Genomic DNA, 22,978 nt, shown 5'->3' on the forward strand with positions numbered 1-22,978 from the left:
GTCATACACTACCTTACCAGAAGAAGAAAAAAAAGTTCCGCATCAACTTTGAACTGCGGTGAATATGTCATGTTTGAATGAGCTTCATGAGAATTGGCGGCGACACTCGCCCATCAAAACGCTTGCTTTTGTGACAAACGTGACAAACGTGACAAACGTGAAGCTCACGTTCAAACACGATCACCTTCAAAATTCTAACTCGTCATGTTTAAATGCTCACATTCCGACCTGATGATGATGAATTTTTCCTTTTCTGGCTTGTGTAGATTTAAGATGAACACGCGTGAGTATTACTTGTTCAAAAAGATTCAAATCCAAAAATGTTATCGTTACGTGCATTTTTTTTCTCACAATCTGGAGTCGTCAGTTGTTTTTCTCACAAGTTTGTGTCCTGCTTTTGTCCAAAAAGGATGAAAAAGTTGCCATTTTGAATTTTTGAGAGCGAATTTGTTGCCAAGGTGAAATTGAAAGCGTTTGTGGCGCCAACGTTGACTGTTGAGCAGCTGAACGATATTCTCGCGTATGCTAATACATGCTAATGCTGCCAATTTGTCCTAAACTGCTGCTCTGCTTACCTTTTGGCTTTGACGTGAAGCATTTCAGCCAAAGCGTTGATTTCCCTTTTGGAAGAGAAAATTGGTGCAGGCTGGTCAGCAATTATGCTAATTAGCCCCACCGTGACATCACAATTTCAAGGTCTGATGTCAAATCAGCAGTTCAAGTGTTGCCAACCCCCCAAAAAAACTCTGCACGTGGCATTAAAAATGGAATTTTTCAACACTTCCTTGCAAGTTTTTTTTTTTTTTTTTTGCACCCTTACAGCAATAAAGACAACTGACACTTTATCGGCACTTTAACTTTTGTATTTATGTTTTCTTTTTCTTTTTGACTGTGACACTAAAGAAAAACTTTTATAAAAACAAAAAGTTGTGTAAATACCTTCACTTGTTTTTGTTTGGTTTGGAATCCAACGGGGAGCAAATGTATTTGGACTATTTTGATGAAGGCTTTTTATTGTTGTTGATGCATGAAAAGTCCCTTTAACGCGCCTTAACTGCTGTGGAGCTTCTTGTACATACAAAAAGTGTTTGATCACTGCAAGTAAACAAACAAACAAACAAAAACTGCATTCGGCATTCTTTTGTTCCCAAACCACTTCAGCACTTTTGGTTTGGCGCTAGAGGGCGCTACACAAACACTGATCCAATGAAGAAGAAGCAGAACGTTTTTATTGCGCAACAAAAGATGCGTTAGCATGCTAACATGCTAACTGTGGCTAGCTGGCTGCAGTGCTGACAAGTTGTTCAGGCGTTGAGGAACTTGGCGTGATGCTTGATATGATCGTTGACGAAGGAGTAGATGAAGAAGTAGCTGTGGTCGTAACCCTGACAGAGAAGAATTGACAGTAAGTGATCACTAAAATCGACTTTTTCATAATTGACGATTGATTTGGATCCACTCCATTTTGCAGCAATGTGTGACTTTGTGGTCTGAATTGCACTAACGGGCTGCAGGCGGAAGACGACGGGGATCTTCTTGTCGGAGCAGACGGCGATCAAGTTGTCGGGCAGCAACTGGCCGGCCGACAGGAACTGGTCGTCGCGGCCCTGGTCCACCAGGATGTCCAGTTGCGGGCCCGAGTAGCTGGCAGCCAGGGCCGTGGCGTCGTAGGCCTTGGGGGAGGTCGGCGCCAGGCCGCGTTAGTGTTGCCGGCAAATTTGGATTCGCTCATTCACCGCCAAAGACGTTTTGGTTTCCTCGACTGGAAACTTTGGACCCTTGGCTGCCGCTCGTGCAAGTCCACAAAACGGTGCGAGCCTTCAATTCAAACGTTGCCGGTGAATGAGCGAAACCAAACCAAGCGCGGAAGGTTCGGCGCTCAGGAAAAGGTCACGGCGCTTTTACCTCCCAGGCGGCGCGGTCAGGACCGAGGTAGGCGGCGAACGCTTTCTGCCCCCACGGGCACTGCACGGGATTGCAGATGGGAGCAAACGCAGACACGGCCTGACCAGAACAAAATGGAGCCATTGCAATTTCTTCAATACAGTCCACTTCCAGTTTTCACAATGTCGATTCATTATGGAATATCAATTCTTCTTCAATATCAAGGACGTGATTAAAACTCCACAAATATGAAATTCCAAGTGTTATATCAACTATTTCAAGCAGCCCCTCCCCACCAAAACAGATTAGAGTGTTGAGGTCAACCCAAGAATTTTTCAAACGTGGGAAAAAAAAGGAAAGCGCTGGAAAAGTCCCGCCTCTAAAGGGCAGCAAGAAAGGGTGGGGGGGGGGGGGATTGGATATTATCGGCCAATCAAAGGGTCCACATGGATTATTTGGAACGCTTGTTGTTGGCCCACCTTGTACTTCCCGGGGTTCTTGAGGGCACAGATGAGCGCCCCGTGGCCGCCCATGGAGTGGCCGCTGACGGACATCCGGTCAGGGTCGGCGGGGAAGTTGCTGTTGATCACTTTGGGCAGCTGAAAGCGGCACAAAAAAACCCCAAAAAAAACATCCCAGCATGACTTTTTGTTTTGAGGACGGCGTTGTGGTGTCGCACCTCCTGAGTGACGTAGGAGTACATGCGGTAGTTGCTCTTCCACGGCTCCTGGGTGGCGTCCACGTAGAAACCGGCGCCGGTGCCCAAGTCCCAGCTGTCGTCCTCGCCCTCTACGCCGCAGCCGCCTGCGAACGACACGTGGCCGAACTTCACACGTGCGCGCGTGCGTGCGTGCGCGTGCACGTGAGCATACGTGGGCTGGTGTCGGGCGCGACGACGATGATGCCGTCCTCCGCCGCGGCCAGCTGACTTCCCGCCTTGGTGATGAAGTTCTGCTCGCTGCACGTCAGGCCTGCCGCACAACGCAGGACCCGGAAAAAACAAACAACTAAACCAGCTGTCCTGACGTTCGCCTGTCAGAATTTCAGCGCAAATTTCATTTATCTGGCTAATAAAATAACATTGCTCATTTCGGGGGGGAAAATTCAAATCAATCACTTACACTAAAGCAAGCAACATTCTTTCAAACTTGACGAAGTGCAATTTCTGCAGAAATGGCGTGGGAATGCTGAAAGCGGAATGCTGAAAGCGGAATGCTAAGAAGACAATTGAAAAATAAATGATGTGAAAACTGAAAATGACAAAAATGTATTGTAGTTGAAAGATAAATGACTAAAAAGAACACTTGAACCCGGGAAAGTGGGACGTGGAAAAAGTTCAATGTCAGTCCCATTGAAAATGAAAAGTTGATATTGAACATTAAATTGTGCCGATGCTGTAAGTGATGTGGGATCAGACGATGAATACCCCGGAAGACGTGAATTTGGGGGAAATTTGAACGATGAAAATCCAAAGTATTATGCGGGAGCATAAAAATCAAATAACCTAATGACTTTTTTCCCTCCAACTCTTTTTAAAGTGCTCTATAAATAAAGTTGAGCTAAAGATAGAAAAATATTGATGATAGCAATTCAAATGTCTTGCACAAAAAAAGTGAAATAAAACAATAACCAAAGTTTAACTGTACTTGTAAAGTCATTTTTGTACCACTAGAGGGAGCCCAACACATTGGATGTCAGTTGACCAAATAGGGAATTTTTTTTGGACAAGCTAATTAATGCCTAAAAGTTTCGACGCTAATCCAAACCAAAGCCAAAAACCTGAGAGCCAGTACAGGACGGGACACTTGTGCGTCTCCGCTTTGGGCGGCAGGAAGACGGCAAACTTCATTTTGCACTTCAGCTCCACGCTGCAGGAACAACAACAACAACAACAACAACAACAACAACAACATGAGGAGGAAGAAGACGAAAACCAAGAAGACCACCAAGAAGGCCGTGTCAGCTACTAGCCAAAGTTAGCTGCAGACGCTTCACCTGTCATGTTCAAAGACCTTCTGGAAACCTCCCGCACACTTGTTGGACGACACCTGAGTGAGCGCCATCTGATGGTGAAGACGAGCACTACATTAATAATAGCTTTTGTGACATTTTCACACACACACACCCCAAAAAAAAAAAAAAAAAAATATATATATATATGGCAACCTAATACAAAGATTGTCTCTTTAGTTCATTGATGGAGTAATTTCATAGTAATTCATAAAGTTATTTAACATTAAAATTAAAAAGATGTACTGTTGTGTAAAAAGGAGTGTGACACATTGATTTGCGTTGAGGTCATTTTTCTGCCACTAAGTGTCATTAGTGTTTCATGTTGGACATCGGTGACAGCAATAGTGCTTTATTTTATGTATTTTTTTAACATTGCTGCTTAATTTTGAACCTGTGCATATTTTTTAACTTGTGAATTACAACTTGACCCCAGTCCCCACAAATATATGCATTGGTATTATTATGAATTATTATTGCTATAATTACTATTCTTACTGTGAGTTAAAACCTATATAGTTAATTTGGATGTTGGACTTGATATAACAATGTTGTGAGTGTGTGACCTTAACCTTTGACTACACACCTTTATATGCGTTGGCAGGTGCAAAGCTGGGACGAGCAATGTCGGCCCGCGAGTCGCATAAACAACATTTATTTATTAACATTTTGTAACAATTTAGCAAGTGGAGCGTCCGATCAAAAATAGCGGTTGATTGTCTTGCAAAGCGATACATTCAAGCAATCTGTAGCGCAAATAGAAAAGCCACAGCGCCGCCGAATTGCCGAGAATCGTTTGCAGAAGGCGATCAGCGTCGAGTTTCGCCGAGCAGCAAGTGAGATTGGTTCAGAAGCAGCAAAACTATGAAAAACGGCGAGTTTTCAGCGCGAGTGTCGCGCGGACTGGACGGGGCGCTACTTCGGTGGGCGCTGCATATAAAAAGTGAGCTTCTTTTGTGAATAAACGCCTCGCTGCTCGGGGATGACGTTCAACATTCGACTTTCAGCTGCCTGGAACGTACCTTGATCAAATATCGTATTTTTGTCGTCAGCGTGTGGCTTGCAAATGTCCGCTTTTAGCTTCGACACATGCAGCCAAGAGTCCACAAGTCCGGGTGCGTGCTTCTGGATGACGTCGTGACGTCACACGCCGGCCCCGCCCCATATACGTCGCAGCTGAGAAAATGTTGTCCGGCCAGCAGATGGCAGTAGAGGTCACCTACAGTAGTTTTATTTTGAATGGACTAAATACACTAGAAACTTAACCCAATTGTGGAAGTAGGGTGAACGACTGGTTAGCACTTCCGCCTCACAGTGTACACTCTCGATTTGATAACAAAAAAATCCTTTTCCACTTGAAGTTGCCTTCAAAATGATTATTGAAGATGTGTTTGGAGGCAGTTAACTCTGGATTTTTTTTTCATATGTGTATTATTATTATTATCATTATTGGTATTATTATTTGTGAGTTGTTTTTTACACGATAAATGCCTGGAACATGAAAGAGCCACGAGGGTGCATCCAGGCTCAGCCACACGAGGGCGCCACCAAAGCAAAATAAACTTTCTCAGGGGCCTTGAGTTAAGCACCCTGGGGTGGGAGGTCATTCCGTCCATCACTCTCACACACACGCGCACACTCTGTTGTATTTGAAAGTTGAAAAGTTGAAAAAAAATGAGGATGGACGTTGGTTTGGGTTTTTAACCCGGATTATGGTTTTAAATTAGTGTGATTAACATAATTAAGGTTGTTGTTTTTTTCTTTGTGAGTGTCTGTTTGAGTTTCAAGTTAGCATATTAAACTGGGGTTGGGTTTCAAATTAGGACTTGGAGCCCTTGTTTCAACTCAAGGTGGTCAACACAGCTAAAGTTTCAAATTAGACTTGAAAACCCTCATTTGTAAGACTAACTTAAAACCCGACCCTGGCGTGTCTTTCAAAGCGGGTGACCTCTGGTGCGTTGGCCAATGACAGGGATCGGGCGTCCAATCACAATGGCCGCCATGTAGAGTGACAGCGGCGGTTGCCGTGGCAACTGCTGCCACACTGCGCTGCCAACAGGTGGATGCGCACGCGCGCACACACACACGTGCGTGAGCACACTGAATTAGTGCAATGTTTCACACACACAAGATGATTTATGGAGATTTTAAAACACGCTCACAAACACAGGATTGTTGGCACGTTTTGCGCACACACTCACTTCCACGTGTACACGTGCGCGTGCGTGTGAACTGGCCGGGCATGAAGTGTTTGAGCCTTTCATTAAATTGGACTTTAGTGTTCTGAGCGGCACGCAAACGCTCCAGTTGTTCTGATGTCGATTAAGAAAGTTCCCATCAGGTCAAATGTGACGTCATCGTGCGGGACACTTTTTTGTTGACTTGAACCCTCATCCCTGGTTTGAAAGGCGACTCGGAAAGCGTCACTCGTCGGCAGTCGGGTCAGCGCTGAAAATGAGAAGCTCCTTCAAGAAGAAATCCAATCAAGTTGAAAGTTGCCTTTTGTGCGCTGCGGATGTTTGACGGCGGCCTGCGTGCGCTTCTGATTCCATCTGGTTTCTCATGATGACGAGTTGGATGGCGCCAGAGTTTTTCTTGGTTTGCCTTCCGGCTCAAACATCCGCCGGCTTACCGACGGCTCCGTTGAAGAATGCGGCCGCGCGGGCCAAACTTCACGTGGACGGCGTTGACGCATGCGCAGAAATGGCTGCCAAATGAAAAGTCGCCGTCCGCTTTGTTAGCATTGGCGCTTACTCGCCTTTGGGAGAAGCCAAGCCACTGGCGGCCATCTTAGATTGCCACTCAAAAAGGCCTCTTAACTTTAACATTCATTTCTCTGCAGCGTTTTCACATTCTTTTCTGCCTCTGCGGTGAAATTGCAAGCGGGTACGAGTCTGGGAAAAGAGAAACATGTAGGCTACATTTCATTGCTAAGACAACGACTTGTCATTTTCTCTTCTAAGTTGCTCCTGAAAGATTTGTCTGCATCATCTTGTCAGAGCCATCAACAATCAAGCAACAGTAAAGCCCATCAGGAACAAATTTGCGGTAAAAGTCACAATTCATGAACGTGAAGCTTTGAGATGCAAACAGTTAATTTGGCTCTCGTAACTCCACGCAGGCATCCCAGCAGAAAACGCACTCTCACACACTCACGAGAGAAAACAAAACAAAACACAAGTTGTCAGTAAGAGTGGCAACGTAAGATGGCTACCGTCTGGCTTCCGCCGCGGGGGACGTATCGACGGTCCATTCATATCCAAGTCCGCGCTGACCACGTGTCATCGCGCACCTTGAATTCGTCCGACAGCTTGCGCGATAGCGTCGCGCTGAGTTCAAGAAGCGGCGCTCAAAGTCAAACGCAAGACACGAGACGGTGAAATCCAAACGGCGCACGAGATGAGTCGCGAAATCCGTTGAGAAGAAAACCAAGTACAGAACAAAACGTCTTCCTGAACCGTTGCCTACTACAAAAACAAACATTTTTCCAATGCTGAGCCCTCCTGTTGTGTTGTTGGTCAAAATGATCCATTTGAAAGTTCAAGAACAAATGTTAGCTTTTTGTTACTAAACTTCGCACCGACAGACAAAAAAAAAAAAAGTTTCATTTTGACATATTTGCAATGGAAACCGTTAAAAAATGAAGAAGGTTTTCCTGGATGCTGTCGGAACGTTGAGCATTTGCAGGATCAAACTGACCCAATAGATTTTTGTTGTAAAACTTCACATTGGGTTGATTTTGGAATGCTAAACCTTCGGAGTCAAATTGACCCATTTCAGAGTGAAAAAGTATTTATTTATTTATTTAGCTATGAAACACCTCATTGACATACAAAAATTGTTTACGTTGACATTTTCAATTAAAATGTTCATGTTTATTGGAACGCTTTTATAACATTTTGTCAAGCTGGGGATGAAGACCCAAAAGCAGACAAGCACAGATTTGAGGCAGGAATGCTCGGGAATTGACATTTAATAATAACAAGGTGCTTGAACAGCCCAAAAAAAAGAACATCCAAAATTAAAAAAAAAAAAAGAACAAGAAGCAACAAAGGGAACACAAAAGGAACAACATTGACAAGACTGGACCAAAACCCGACAAGAAGGAAAGCAGAGAAAGTAAATACAAACAAGTTGACGAGACAACGAGCAGCACCTGGACAAGACACAGGTGGCTGAGGGAGCTGATTGGATGACACCAGGGACCGGGACGACAAGCACAGGTGGACATCATCAAGCCTGATGAGACACAATCAAGACAACAAAGAAAAAACAAAATATAGCCACAAAAAAATAATAATAATAGGAACAAAAGCCAATAATGACAACATTTGGTTGTTTTGCGATGAAACGTCTCATCAATTAAGATTTTTTATTCAAAATGGTTCATAACCTTTATCGGAATACTTTTGTAACATTAGGTACAGCTCGGGTCAGATTGACCCGATTGAAAGTTTAAGAACAACAAATGAATACTTTTTCCCAATGAAATGTGAACATATTTGCATTGTCATCAGCTGTAAAATTCATTATCAGAGTCGTCACACATTTCAAAGTCCTTTCATTTGCCGTTGCAAAGATTTGTAATGAAATCAGTTAATAAAGTTGAGTGGAATGCGCTTCCTATCGTTCAATATAGGCCGGGTCAGACTGACCCGGGAACATTATTGCTCTTCCGGAGAAGTCCACCTAACAGGAGGGTTCAACCAAGAAGGCCTTGTTGCCTTCTGGGAACAAAAACAAACAAACAAACGCATCAGGAAAGACGTGAACCCGCCGTTTCATATCAAACTTGTCCACCCGGACCAGGTTTGGGACCCTAAAATGAGGTCTGTGCCACAGAGTGATCCGGGACCGCAGTCTGGCGTTTGCTTGCTTTTTAAACATAGTTCTTGGGCGTGACAGGTCAGCGGGCTTAATGCTGGTGTCACAGTTGCCGTGGTAACTCGTGTGTGTACACACACACACACACACACACACAGACACACAGATGAGTCATCTGAGGGGCTTGATTGACAGATGGTATTTGGAGGAAGTCGGGGGGAGGGAGGAGGAAACGACTGTGATAAATACGCAACACAGGTTCAAACCTTACATAACCGCTGCAACACCACCGAACACACACACCGATAATAAATCAATAATATATATCGACACAAGTGACCTTTTGCAGAGACGTCATTTGTCCTCCTTTTCAAGTCAACAACCGAGTTACAAACCAGCGTCAACCGTTTTGAACCAAGGTAAAAAAATATATATTTTAAAAAACTGGCAAAAATCACATCATGGACCAAATCAAGAGAAAAAGCCAAGCAAAGAACCAAGAACCGGGCTCGAGAACCAGCCAAGAAGCCATAAAAACCAAGACAAGACACACACCAAGAACCAAATAAGGGGAAAAAAACAACCTCAAAAGCAGCAAAGAAAGAAAATCTGAGTCAAGAACCAAGTGAAGGACTACATGAAGAACTTTATTTTGAACCATATAAGAACGAGGCCAAGAACCAGTCAAGACCCAAACAATGGAGGCAGTCAGAAACAATGAAGAACCTGCTCATAAATAAAGGAAAACCTTCAAGAACCAAGATGAGAGGCAAGTTAAGAACCGCAACAAGAACTCAGCAAGCACTGAGGTCAAGAACAGTTCAAGACTTCATTGAGAACCAAGTCAAGAACTAAATCAAAAAGCAAGAACCACATCAACCGTGAGTCAAGAAGCGCTGCCGTCTCGAGAACTCATTTTGTTGACTCTGCGCGTGCGTTGGATCTTGGATCCGGTGTCAGAAGAAAGCGAGACTCTTGGAGGAGGGAAAAGCGGGCGGGCGGACGGAGGGACGGACGGACGGGCGGACGGACGGACGGACGGACGGACGGGGAAGGGTCAGACGGATGCAGGAAGTCCGGCTGGATAACGACACCTCGAGGATGTTTGCTTCACGGACTTCCTGCTGCACTCAGCGTGGGTTCATTTCATCATTTTATGATGTCATCAAAATAAATACATATCATTTATGTTCATTATAATGTGGTGATATTTCTAAACGTATTCATGAAGGTTTAGCAATTATTTATTCAAATAACACAAACTCGTATGTTTATTTGATCAGTATTTTGACATCATTACAGTTGAAAATGGAATAAATACATTTGAATGGACCGAGTTTAAGTAAAAAAACAAGAACGTTCGATGAATGCAAAGTGTTTGTTGATGTCAACCTCGCTCCAATTCTGGTGGACTCGGAGCGTGTGGTTTGTGCGCGCGACACAAGCGGCGCCGGTCCATTTTTGTCCTTCCCATAAGAATCAAGTGCTTCACTCGCAGGGATCACATTCTGGTCATCAAACTGAGGAGAGGAAATGTTTTTTGAGCTTGATCACCGTTCTCACCCTGACCCGACTCCACTAACTCGAATCCAAACCACAAATGGGACTTCCAACCGGCCGAACCCGAACCCGAACCCGACTGTCAGCCCAGACAGATTTCCTAGTTTTGAAGTTGAGTTTTCCTGAGGAGGGGGCGTGATCACATTATGCTAGTGAGAGTTTTGTTCAATAAACGGTAGTCATCGCAAAAGTTAGTGAGGTGAGGTTCACCTCCCCAAACTCGAACCCTCCTAAAACCCAACTCAAAGCGTCCCCCCCTGACAAGGCCAAGCTGATTCGAATGAGTTTGGGTTTAGAGCTGTGGGTGAGGAGGTTAAAAGGATGTGTGTCCACGGTTTAGGGTTTGCGTCCACTTCAAAGAAGGTTGGAGGTTCGAGTGCCAAAGCCATGGTGTTGTGCCGTCGCATTTTTGGCTCCAACCTTGAATCTCTGCTGCAGCCTTCCTTCAAGATCCACGAAATCCAAGAAGATGGTTCTGAACGCGCAAGGAATTCGGATCCCATCAAGTCTCCGAGTTGATATGAATATTTCTCGATCCCGCTCGCCGACGATCCGACACAAGGAGGCCGAGATTTGCTGAAAGCGGCTCGCGGAATTGCGTCGTGATTGAAGACTTTGTTGCTTTTGAAGTGGCGGCAATCAGCTTTGCTGCCGGCATTTTTATTGCCGTCGGTGGCGAGCCTCGGCTGATTGTCGCGGCGCGACGACGGCCGTTCGGTCGCGCCGCTCGTCATCTCCGGCCGCCGTCTTTATTGTTTCACATCTTGATGGGCTCGTGTTGTTTTGGAATCGATTTGCTTCCACTTAAAAAGCTCAGATGTGCCGCGTTCGTGCTTTCGTGCTTTTTGATGTTACCATTTTTCAAGGCGTCCTCAAAGCTTTTCAGTCTGAAATGCTTCAATAAATGTCAGATTTTTTGACTGAACTCTGCATGATTTTTTTTTTTTTGTCTGCCTGGGTCTTAATAAAAAAAAAAGGTTTATAATGAAGACCTAAAAAAGACGTGTATGTTTGTACAATGCTTAAGTCGACTTGTACTTAAAATAACTCTAACAAATACACAACGTGAATTGACTCGATTTATGCGTACGATTCCCAGAGGATTCCAGTCGGCCTATAAATATATACTTCAAATATACGAGATTCGCAATTAAGGTTAAGTTTAGGGTTAGAGTTTGGTCAAGCCTGACTTTGGCAGCTAAGCTTGACCTTAAATGGACTCTACCACTAACATTCTAAAACTAGTCCCAAAGCCTAAACCGGATGATGAACCCAAACGTAAAACCGAATCATGAACTGTTGAGAGGAAGATGCCAAAGATGTAACCTCAGACCCGAACCCCACAAAAGACATCGTTTCAATGGGGAAAAATGAGTGCTTGAGTTACGAGCACCAAACAAATGAAAGCGGTCAGACAAGCGCAGCACCGAACTTGCTTTACGGGAACTCGTCTTCTCTGAAGCTTTCCTGAAACCAAACGAAAAGTACACCTTTTAACGGACACGTCAACTTATCGGACCACCGCCATGCAAATGACCACGAGAGCCCCCCGCCGGTGCCTCGCATTTTGAGACCGAGGATTTTCCCGGCACAGACGTGCAGCCGAGAGACGAGCTAAACGTTGATTCGTGCGACCGCAGCGAGCGCTCGCGCGGTGACGCCGAGTAGAAGAGAGCGAGAGGGAGCAAGCGATGGAGGGAGGGAACAGGAGGCGGGGGGGGGGGGGACGAGGCGGGGGGCGACTCGGGGGGGCTCCTAGTTGAGAGCGCAAAGAGCCAGTGACAGCGCCAAGGAGACGACAAGCACAAAACCATCCCGGCTCTCCTCGTTCCCTTTGGATTGCCCCCCCCCCCCCCCAAAACCTCCTCGGACGAGACGCTTCTGAAGGATTATTTGAGGTTTTTGGCAAAGTCCCCCCCGAGCATCAGGTGAGGGTCGAGACGGCAAGGACGCACGTATCGGTAGGAAGGTAGGAAAAGATCTCCCTTGTGCCGGATATTTCGGATAAAGTTTCAAGAAAACTCTGGATTACGATTGAAATGTCTTGCGAGTGGAGGGAAAACAAACGTGTCTTGAAATGAATCCAACAAGCGAGGACGAAGACCGGCAATAATCAGTACGTCCTCGGCAGTTGCATCAACATGCATTTATCCGGGTCGTTCTACTTTAAACATTCAACAGTGTCCTCGGAGACTTGATTTTTGTTGACATTTCCCCCAAAATGGCCCGCTGGCTTCCAGCAAGCGACAACCGGGCTTTCGGAGAGCCAAACACGGCCAGGTTCGACCCGTTCCCCAGACCCTGAGCGGCCGCTAACACCATGAACCTGCGCTGCGGCGGCGGCGGCGGCGTCAATGTGTCAGAGCTCATTTCTCAAACGCTGGCGGTCGCCACCCCCCCGCAGCTCCTGGAGTCCAACCCGCGGCCCCCGCACGGGTTCCAGCCGGGCCCCGCCAACGCCAGCCACGACGGGCGCTCCTACGTGGGCAACGGCTCCGACCAGGAGGCGCTGGACACGGCGGCGGATACGGCGGGCAAACACTGGGCGGCGCTGCTGATCCTGGCGGCGATCGGCGTGACGGTGACGGGCAACATCCTGGTCATCCTGGCCGTGTCTTTGGAGAAGAAGCTGCAGAACGCAACCAACTACTTCCTGATGTCTTTGGCTGTGGCGGACATGCTGCTGGGCATGTTGGTCATGCCCGTCTCCATGGTGACCATCCTCTACGGTAAGCGGTCAACCCACATTTGGTGACTTCGTTTGGCAACAAAGCGGAATTGAGGCAGCGCGCTGGATTCGTTGGTTGCAACGACTGCCGTACACTTTTCAGGTTCAGGATCGGAATCTTGGTGGCGGCTTTTGTTGAGATTCTTCTGCCTAGATTTAGTCGTAACTGTTTTAATGGACTTATTTCCTCAGTAGAACTTTTATCTGTGGATGTGTCTTTGTAAGTGCTGTCACAATTTCTGCTCATGTCACCATGTCTAAAGGACCTCGTCTGTTTCCACATCAATGGGTCGGTCAGGGCTGGGGGCAAAAGGGGGCTTAAGGGTTTGGGGTTTTTACGATACTGCTCTTCAACATACAGTATGAGAATAAGAATGCTGGGAGTCGGCCGTAAAGACACACGAGCGGAGAGAAACTGCAGCCATTTGTCTGTAACTTGCTGTGTCCAGAATATTCTGTCAAATAAATCCTTCGAAGGACCTGTTCACCGATCTCCAGTCTGTATTCAGAAAATCAACATTCTCTCAACCCGAACAACAACGAACACGCGGAAGACAAAGATAGTCTTCTAAGAAATTCGATGTCAAGTTTGCGTGTTCTCCACACGTTTGGTTCCGACTTCCTCCCATAGTCGGAAAACATGCGTGTTGTCACACTGCAGCTCAATTCCGATTTAGTATCGGCTTTTTTCATGGTGTGTGAACGCTACAATTCCAATTTTTTCACACCAGACCTGGGCCTCTTTTATATGTGGATATAAATCGGATATGAATGCGATGGGTTTTGCGAACGCTCGTCTGCACGCATGCGATTCATACGACATCAAAAGCCTGATTTGCGCTCTGCAGAATGCTTGGAAGGGAGACGACTGAAACGCATATATATATATATATATATATATATATATATATTACATGCAGATGATCTCGATTGGCGGCCGGGTTTGGCCACCAAAAGTGAGCTTCAGCGTACATTCTTTTAACAGCAAACTGAAGTTGACATCAGAAGTCGAGGCTGTTTGCGACAACCAAATATAAACACCAGGACTCGTACGAGGCCCCTAAAAGCCGATTTGCAAAAACGTTTCCTTTTTGATGTGAAGTCGCTTACCTTAAGCACATGGATCCCTCGTCGCACCCCAGCCAATCCATCCTTTTTCTTGTCGTAGCCGTTTCATCCTAGCTAGCGCTAAGCTAGCGCTAAGCTAGCTGGGCAGTTTTTCTCTCCGGGGACCAATTTGACAAACGCCCTCCGTTGGTCGTTACGGTGGCGCGAGAGAAGCCAACAGCAAAGTAACGAGAGACGCCGACACGCTGCCCAGATGGACTTCGCCGCACGACGTATTAACTATTTCATGAGCTGTCCAACTATTCCCGTACGTTTGGGTGTCTAATTAAAAGTATTGCTCACTTGATTTGAACTTCCTGCCACTTTTCAAAGCAGGCTTGTCCATTTTGAGAGATTCGACAAGAACACTGTGAGCCTTTTCCTTCCTATTTGTTTTGTCCGCCAGATGACGTCTGGTCTGGGAGCGGGTTTGAAAAAAAGATGTTTTAATAAGGTGGGCTTAATCCAATTCAGGTTCATGAAGACAGCATGCGGGGGAGGGGGGGGGGGGCAAGGTTATGGCCGCAGCCTGCAGGCTTTCTTCCCCTCACAGTCCACAAAAGCTTCCACATCTTTTTCAGCAACAGCTGACGAGTCGGCTCACGACGACACAAATCCAAGACCACGGCGTGAAAAGTGGCGGTTCGAGGTTCACTCGTGACGGATTCGTTTGCCGTCTTAAGAAGTCAACACTATTGGAGCGGTTTTGCTTGAATAATCACCGGCATGATGAGCAGGACTTCGGATCTTTTCCTTTTGGATGGAGAAAACACTAAAGCTTGCACAGAGAACAAAAGCCGAGTCCACGAATGAGGAGAAAAGAAGAAGCAGGAGCCGGCGGCGCTGATGAGGCTCTTTAAGGAGGACAAACAAGTCATTAGACAAAACAACAACAAAACACGCGTGCGGTGCAATTAGCAAGCCCCACAAACCGCTTCTTCGAACCCGGGAGAAGACCCGCCACATCAAAGGAGACATATTATGCTGCTCTTTGTTTTTCTTGTTGTGTTTTTTGCAGGGGTGGGGGGGGGGCTCCAGGTGTCTTATTAATATGGCATGCACTTGCCAAAATAGCCCATGCATCAACAATGACAGACATTTTGAGAGAAAAGCACCCGAGAAAATGTGGGAAATGGATCGTGTATTTATCAATTAGACGACAGTCACGTGTTTCTATGAGAGAGAAAAAATATTTTTAAGATTAACTTACTCATTTCTGGCAAAGGTTGAATATTTTCGAGAGAATACTTGTTTGAAAAGTCATATATTTCAAAAAATGGTCACGTTTGAACTTGATAGCTAAATTGTCGGGGAAAAAAAGTTGTCCAGAAAGTCGCATTTATTTTAGAAAGCAGCTAAATTTACAAAGAAATACTATAATTTCCCGCCAAACAGGTTGATCTTTTTCAGAAAAAAAGAACTATGTTTTCAAGGGGGAAAAAAAGTTGGACATTATCATGGAAAAAAGTCATTTATTTACCCCAAATTTTTCTGAAAAAGTTGCTAAAAGTTGTATGATTTTTGGTTACAAAATCAAATGTATTTCCTCACCAAAAAATATTTTTGAGGTTTGTTTGTTTGTTTTTATGGTGATGAGAGGAGTGTGTACAAAAAAAAACATTTATTTCATGCAAAAACATATTTGTGGAAGGAAACGGTGTATATTTCAAAATGATTTTCTGAAAAAAGTCTTTTGGTGAGAAAATATCGGCATCCGGACATCAAAAGTCCTGATTTTTGCGAACGGTATTCTCCACTTTTTCGTTTCCACTTTGGAGCATGTTGTGCCGAGAAAGAACATCTGAGACGTTGTGTCCTTGGAGAACATCATCCAAACGCACGCCGTCCACTTTGAGTGCTGCCATGGCAACCAGCACGCCGTAATCTCTTCGGGGGGCCGCCGCTGTTTACGAGCTGGCGCTTTGGCGGGCTTTGGCCGCATTTGAGTCATTGGCTGTTTCTTTTGTGCTGGCGCTGACGAACGGGGGAAATAAGCGTGCGGCGGAGGGAATAAACTTCGGCAGGATGACGTTCATAAGCAAATTGGAAGGCGTCCTTTGGCGTGTTTTCATTTTGTGCGTCCCGCTTAATGAAGCCAACAAATCAGACAAGCGTGCGATAAAAGAGCGCAGCGGCTCACGCAGGAAATTCCAAATTCCCCACGTTTGTGGCGACCATCTGTCAATCCGATGACGCAAACTTGCTCGCAATCCGACAAAATCTGGGCTCATTTTTTAATACAAAATGGCCGCTCCAAACCCAAAAGGCAAATTTGCTGTGTTTTGGGGACATTTGCGTGGGTTCAATCAATATAACATTAAAGACCAACTTTCATAATTCAATCATAATTCAGCTACTTTTTTGTGCGTGTTTCTAATCATGACAGACAAGTCTACCAAATATCACGTTGCAAAACGAAACTCGGGGGCTGAAATGGCAAAATGACCTTAAAATGGTCTCTTCGAATGAAAATGGCAGATTTCCTGTGTTTTGGCAAACACGGCTTTTTGGTGGCTCGGTTCCCGCCTAATTTCATGTCGTTCTGCGCTTGAATTCCAAAGCAGCTGACAAACGTTTGAAGCTCCTTACGCTTCAGAGGCCCCGTGTAGAAGGACTTGAGTGGGTTTCATACAGAAAACCAGCATACGGCCAAAACCAGGAAACGCCGCACGCACAAAAAAATAATAATCCCGATTCATGTGCATAAACATGAATTCAAAGGCATTCCTTACCTTAATCTCAATCAACGCGGAATTGAACGCACACGTTGGCACACCAGACTCTCCACGCCCCCATTTAAATATGCAAATGAGAATAAACAGGGCCTGATGGTGGCATTTCCTCACTCCTCATTTCCCAGAAGACGGGGGAGGGTGACGTCGTTTCTTTAGCAACGCTACGAGGCTTACCCGACTTCCTTTATATCCGTTTGGCATCGCTGGGTAGCGAGCCGGCTGCCGTTCTACGTCACGATGCATTCGGCATACGTACAAATCAAGTTTCTACTGAATGGATTCAACTGGAAATCATTTTTGAAAAATCGATCTCATAATGACAACCAAATAAATCATATAGAGCAAACGTGTCATTACATTGGGGGGGGGGGAGAAAACCTCATCTGTTAAATGTGCCGCCAAAAACCGCTCGGCTGGATGTTGCCGCTAGCGAAGGTCGCGCCGTTTGTTTCCGTCCTAACGAGTCCTCGCTAACGAGGCAGCGGAAGCCTCCGACATGTTGTGTGACATTAATTGTTCATAAGCGCCTCCCACATCTGCTCGTTATGGCTCAAGGGCTATTTTGGGGCCTCTTGAAATGTCATCATCCTAAGGCCCAATAAATCCCGTTAGCTACAGCTCACACATTTTTGCAGCTGTGACTAAAATGAGTTTTGAGACGGCTGTCCCACACATTTGGAAAAAAAAACAAAAACATTTTTTAACTGCGTCATCTTTTCTCACAATGACGGCACAAGCTTTCTACCAACTGCAGCAAATACTTTTTTTCCTTTCTTTTTTTTTTTTACCATGCTCTGCCATGTGCCTGCCTAAACTTCGATCTGTGTGAGATTTTAAGGTTGCAAACCACTGACTATGAAGTAAAGCTTATCAATTTGCCAAGTTAAATGTCAGCGCCGTATCAGTTCGCATGTTACCATTTGAGGACGTGACCTGTGATCTGTCCAGATTACGGCTGGCCTCTGCCATCAGAGCTGTGTCCCGTGTGGATCTACCTGGACGTGCTGTTCTCCACGGCGTCCATCATGCACCTGTGCGCCATCTCGCTGGACCGCTACATCGCCATCCGCAACCCCATCCACCACAGCCGCTTCAACTCTCGCACCAAGGCCCGCATGAAGATCGTGGCCGTGTGGACCATCTCGGCGGGCAAGTGCTAACATACGTTCATGCACACGAAACTCACTTAGCATGTTAGCATTTTAGCAGTCCATATTAGCCAATTATGGGGTACAATGTTAGTGCTTTCTCAGGTTACCAAGCCATGTATTAACATATAAACTATTAGTATGTTAGCTATTCACATCTGAAATTCTAATTCTTAAAAAGACGTTTTCACCGAAGTCACTTTCTTGCTATATGTTAGCATAACAGCTGTTTGCACCGCACACAGACAACGCAGGCTTAACATGTTAGCATTTTAGCATTTCGCCTTAGAAACATTGGCCACTTATGGGGTGAGCCATGTATTAACATACCAAATATTAGCATGTTAGCATTTTTAGTAAGTTACTAGGTGACACATTCTTTCTTTTTTCCCCTGTGAAATGTTATTCCTACTTCCCCTGTCGTGGTTATACAGCGTTGTGCACAATGCCGGCATCCTTTTCTTATTGTCCAAAGCCACGGAAGGCGCCGACTTTGACACTCCTAGCTTAGCATTGCCATAATCACACAAAGGAGGTGCGTTGTAATGTACTTAAAAAAGGTGAAATGTTCAAACTGAGTGACAGAATCATTTTAAATATGCTTTATCTCGGTCTAACACAAACCCGGCATGTGAACAGGAGTGCGCAGTATTTTTTAGTACGTGTGTGTGCGGGCTACAGTTGTATCCCCTTGGTCAACTTCCATCTACAAGATGAGCCAGCGTAGCGCTCCCACTGGAGACCACCGGGCCGTCTGTCTGCCGCCGTTCGAGCACGCACACACGCACGCACGCACACACACACACACACACAGATGGTCCGGCTTGACAGCATAAGCGCAGTTGCCGTGTGTGTCGAATACGCGTCTGTTGAGACACAGATGGTTTTCATTTCCCCGCAGTTGCAAATATTGAATATGCTTTAGTCATTTTTAGTCACCGTTATGAGAGCGCGGCCATCATCAGCAACAATTTGTTGTTGAAGAAGAAGAATCCTCTTGCGCAAGCCGGCAAAGGATAGCATCAGCTCGGTTGCCACGGCGACCGTCAGACACTTGCTGTGCTGCGTTAGCGCTAGCGTCGACGCTGATGTCGCTATTGTTCACACTCGTGTGTGCACCCTTTTATCAATCCAAATAAGTTGTCAACAGCTTTCTTTTCAAACTGAGATGAAGAAAATCTGGAGCTTTGAAATAGCAATGAAAGTTCTCGTTTAATACGACCGTTCTTGTTGCATGGGTACTTGTGACGTGACTATGAATATCCCCGGCGCTTTTCCTTCCCATGCGCAGGCATCTCCACGCCCATCCCGGTGATGGGACTGCGCGACCAATCCAAGGTGTTCAAGGACGGCAGCTGCCTGCTGACGGACGACAGCTTCGTGCTGGCCGGCTCCTTCGTGGCCTTCTTCGTGCCGCTCACCATCATGGTGGTCAGCTACTTCCTGACCATCCGGGCCCTGCGCAACGAGGCCACGCTTTGCCTGGACCGGCTGGTGCCGCGGCCCAAGTGGGGCGCCGCCGCCGCCTTCACGCTGGGCTTCTTCCCGCAGGCCTCGCTGTCGTCCGAGAAGCTGGTGCGGCGGGAAGCGGGCGGCGGCGGCGGCGGCGGTCCGGCGGCGGCCCTCTTTGGCCGGCGCACCATGCAGTCCATCAGTAACGAGCAGAAGGCGTCCAAGGTGCTGGGCGTGGTCTTCTTCCTCTTTGTGGTCATGTGGTGCCCCTTCTTCATCACCAACGTGCTGGTGGCGGCGTGCCAGGCGCCGGCCTGCGACGCCGCCCTCATGGGGGGCCTGCTCAACGTGTTTGTGTGGGTGGGCTACCTGTCGTCCGCCGTCAACCCGTTGGTGTACACGCTGTTCAACAAGACGTACCGCGCCGCCTTCCTGCGCTACCTGCGCTGCCGCTACGCGCCGCCCGCCAAAAAGCCGCTGCAGCTCATCCTGGTCAACACCATCCCCCCCATGGCGTACCCCTCCATCGAGGGCATTCGCAACGGAGCCCCGCGCCGCGATTTCTCCTTTACCCGCCGGGAAAAAGAACCGCGACGACGGGACCCAAAGACGGGAGGTGGGGACGAGAGCCGCGTGTGAGCGGCGAGCTATAAACGATCACCGACGACAACTATGCACGACAAGCACAGCCCGGACATGGTTAGCATTAGCTTAGCATTAGCACTGAGCTGTGAACCTCATTCAATAAGCCCATCTATGCTTGAAAAGCGTCTCTTATCCAAACTTATTTGGTCACAAGTTCTCATTGTCACATGCAAATAGCAAGCACAGCCCAATTAGCGGTAGCATTAGCTCCTCCCTTTAAACTTTAGCCTATTTCACACTGCCCATCTAAGCAGGATTTTATTCTTGATTCTCACTGTTAAATAATACAACATAGTGCACAAGCCAAACATGATTAGCACTTTAACGAGCTTAACATTAGCTTTAGCATTATTATATCTCAATCATATTTATGGTTGTAAGGGGGTGGGGGGGGGATTGTGCTGTTCACATTTCTTCTTTAAAAACAAAACCATGTTAAACACCAAGCACAGCCCAAACAAGATTAGCATTAAAATTAGCTAAGCATTGCATTAGTATTAGCATTTGACAGTCAACTAACTCTACCCATCGAAGTGGGCTTTTGTTTGAGCCCACTGCACTCAAGCACAGCCTAAACATGGTTAGCATTAGCTAAGCAATAGCATTGGAAACATTCATCCTGCCCAAGGTTGCATTTCCTCAAATTCTGGCTAGCATTTAAAATAAAAAAGTCATGCTAACAGTTGTTATGCTAACACATAGCAAGCCGTACGGGTTTTGGGCAATTCTAGTATCATTTTCAAATTGCAATTGCTAACATGCTACCAGCTGCTATTGTAACAAATAGCAACAATCAGTTATTTGTATTTTCTTTCCATATGATGTCATATTTAATATATATTCCTGTTTGTGCCAAAAATAAGTAGGAGTAATTTTACCCAAATGTGTCAAAACACATGAGAAATGTGTCAAAAATACAAACTGTACAAAAAAAATGTAATTAAGACAAAAACTGCTAATTGTGTCAAAAATGTGAATTGTACCAAAATTGGAAATTGTGCAAAAATGTTGAATTGCCAAAACTTGAGATTGTGAGAATTTTGCTTGAAAGAAAAAAAAGAGCGAGAGATTGGCAAGTTTGTTTTTGAATCGTGTAAAAAAAAAAAAAAGGTGATATTTTACCAAAATATGTGAATGTTGACAATAAGTCTTGTGTGAAATATGTTCATGATGTGAAAAAAAGCAAATTGTGCCAGATGTTGCTGGCGTCCGTTTCTTTCATATGGCGCGAGGAAATTCCCTTTTCACTTGCAGTGAGACGGACGGTGGACAAAACGTCAGCGAGATTGATGACTTGGACTTTGACGATGAGAAAAAAAAAAGATGAAAGGAGCTGGCCGTCCCTGCGTCTTTATTTTTGTCAAATGCCAAGAAAGAAAAGTTGGACACGTGTTTACTCTTCTGCCAACTTAGAAGACAAAGCGAGGCTCGGAGTTCTACTTTGAAACGCGAACCCTGAACTCAACCCGTCCAAGAAACATGAAAAACAACAGAGGTTGTCAGTCGGAACCGATCTTAGATACGATTACAGTTACTCAGCAAAGTTAGTGTGCGTTTCGCCACACATCACACGTGTGTGCTTGGAAAAAAACAAACAAAAGGAAAAACATTGTCGGGATTTGTTATTTACCGTCCGCCGCTAGGATTTGCTACAATTAGCAGCAGTTTGTCAAGTTGAGAAAACACTGAATGTCGTGAGGGACATTTTGGAAAAAGTGCCCGCCGAGACGACAAATGAGACGATCCGGCGGGGGGGGAAGCAAAGAAAGGTCAACGCGCAGGAGGAGGAAGAAGAGGATGAAGGTGAGTGAGAGTCATCTGGCCCACGGGACGCCGACTCACCTGCAGCAAGTCATTTTGTTCTTTTTCAGTCCACACGTTCAAAGCAGGAAAAAGCTGCGAGCGTGTCCCAATACTTTTGTCCGTGCCACTTTTCTATAGCCTGCAAATCCAGACTGACTTTCCGGCATAGCAGTGGCATTTTGGAGGCGGGGCAAACCTGAGCTAACGCAGTGGAGGGAACCAATGAACGAAGAGCGGACGTGACGCCAGAAAAGCCACTCGTTTTTGCGGAGAAAAATCCAAGATGGTTACTAGCCAATCGTCAATGACTTATGTCGTTGTTGCGGGAAAAACGTGATGGCTGAAGAGTGACGTTGCTCACCAAGACCACGTCACGCAAATACACATATTTGATTGGTCCGAATCGCTGTCTATGGCCGCCTGCCCAGTTTGGCTCGCCAGGCTAACTTTTCTACCTTCCCGAGTCAACATTGCACAATAGAAATCAACACTAGAAATCATCAACAGTCATGTAAGCAAATGGGCCCGACGTCTCTTTGTCAGTTATTTACCATAATTGCACAATAGAAATGAACACAAGGCCTATAGAAATAATCCACAAAGTCATAAAAAAAAATCTGTTACAATGCCGAAAATTGAATGCAATGGTGCCTCTCAGCAGTTATTTATCATAACAGCCACCTTGCACAATAGAAATGAACAAAAGGCTTGAAAAAGAAACGAGATTTTGCATCTCAATGCGTTTATCCCACGGTAATAAAAATTTCAACATCAAAAAAATCATTGCACACTGACATGCATATGAGGGAAGTGTGGCAGATAATGTGACAAGTCCTTTCTCCAATGATTTGGATATAAAAAAGCCATGTTGCACAATAGACGTAAACATAACCACTAGAAATAATCTATCCAATAAAAAAGAAAGCCCAAATGACGCAAAATTGTGTGTGCATGTAATCTACACATCATATAAATAATGTGACCGTTGTGCTCACCACTTATTCATGAGAACAGCCTCCTTGCACAATAGAAATGAGCATCGGAGTGATTCACACCATCATGCATAAAAACCTCAGCTAGCC

General features: G+C 45.7%; 2 protein-coding genes across 3 annotated transcripts; one reads left to right on the forward strand and one right to left on the reverse strand.

Annotated features, from left to right (window-relative positions):
* Positions 1-1,207: 1,207 nt before the first annotated feature.
* esd (esterase D/formylglutathione hydrolase) lies at positions 1,208-5,073 on the reverse strand. 2 transcript variants are annotated; one of them, XM_077579424.1, is made up of 9 exons: positions 4,917-5,073; positions 3,880-3,947; positions 3,664-3,752; positions 2,757-2,855; positions 2,564-2,688; positions 2,364-2,483; positions 1,906-2,004; positions 1,506-1,673; positions 1,208-1,385 (listed from the first exon to the last, which is right to left on the reverse strand). In XM_077579424.1, the coding sequence occupies exons 2-9, from the start codon at positions 3,945-3,947 to the stop codon at positions 1,305-1,307; spliced, it is 849 nt and encodes a 282-aa protein (XP_077435550.1). In that variant the 5' UTR covers positions 4,917-5,073; the 3' UTR covers positions 1,208-1,304. The 2 variants fall into 2 exon arrangements, with proteins under 2 accessions (XP_077435550.1, XP_077435551.1); XM_077579425.1 differs by lacking the exon at positions 1,208-1,385 and having other exon boundaries at positions 1,671-1,818.
* Positions 5,074-12,146: 7,073 nt separating this feature from the next.
* htr2aa (5-hydroxytryptamine (serotonin) receptor 2A, genome duplicate a) lies at positions 12,147-22,129 on the forward strand. The gene is made up of 3 exons (XM_077580922.1): positions 12,147-13,007; positions 17,797-17,997; positions 19,288-22,129. The coding sequence occupies exons 1-3, from the start codon at positions 12,599-12,601 to the stop codon at positions 20,085-20,087; spliced, it is 1,410 nt and encodes a 469-aa protein (XP_077437048.1). The 5' UTR covers positions 12,147-12,598; the 3' UTR covers positions 20,088-22,129.
* Positions 22,130-22,978: the final 849 nt, after the last annotated feature.

This window comes from Vanacampus margaritifer, chromosome 11 (assembly GCF_051991255.1).
Source record: "Vanacampus margaritifer isolate UIUO_Vmar chromosome 11, RoL_Vmar_1.0, whole genome shotgun sequence".
Classification (NCBI taxonomy): domain Eukaryota; kingdom Metazoa; phylum Chordata; class Actinopteri; order Syngnathiformes; family Syngnathidae; genus Vanacampus; species Vanacampus margaritifer.

Excerpts from the sequence above, each read along its gene's own strand:
- esd (XM_077579424.1), bottom strand. The coding sequence starts at position 3,947 with ATGGCGCTCACTCAGGTGTCGTCCAACAAGTGTGCGGGAGGTTTCCAG. Across the intron at positions 2,856-3,663 it reads CGTCCTGTACTGGCTCTCAG|GCCTGACGTGCAGCGAGCAG; the intron begins GTTTTTGGCTTT and ends GTTGTGCGGCAG. Across the intron at positions 2,005-2,363 it reads AGAACCCCGGGAAGTACAAG|GCCGTGTCTGCGTTTGCTCC; the intron begins GTGGGCCAACAA and ends TGTTCTGGTCAG.
- htr2aa (XM_077580922.1), top strand. The coding sequence starts at position 12,599 with ATGAACCTGCGCTGCGGCGGCGGCGGCGGCGTCAATGTGTCAGAGCTC. Across the intron at positions 13,008-17,796 it reads CATGGTGACCATCCTCTACG|ATTACGGCTGGCCTCTGCCA; the intron begins GTAAGCGGTCAA and ends TGATCTGTCCAG. Across the intron at positions 17,998-19,287 it reads CGTGTGGACCATCTCGGCGG|GCATCTCCACGCCCATCCCG; the intron begins GCAAGTGCTAAC and ends TCCCATGCGCAG.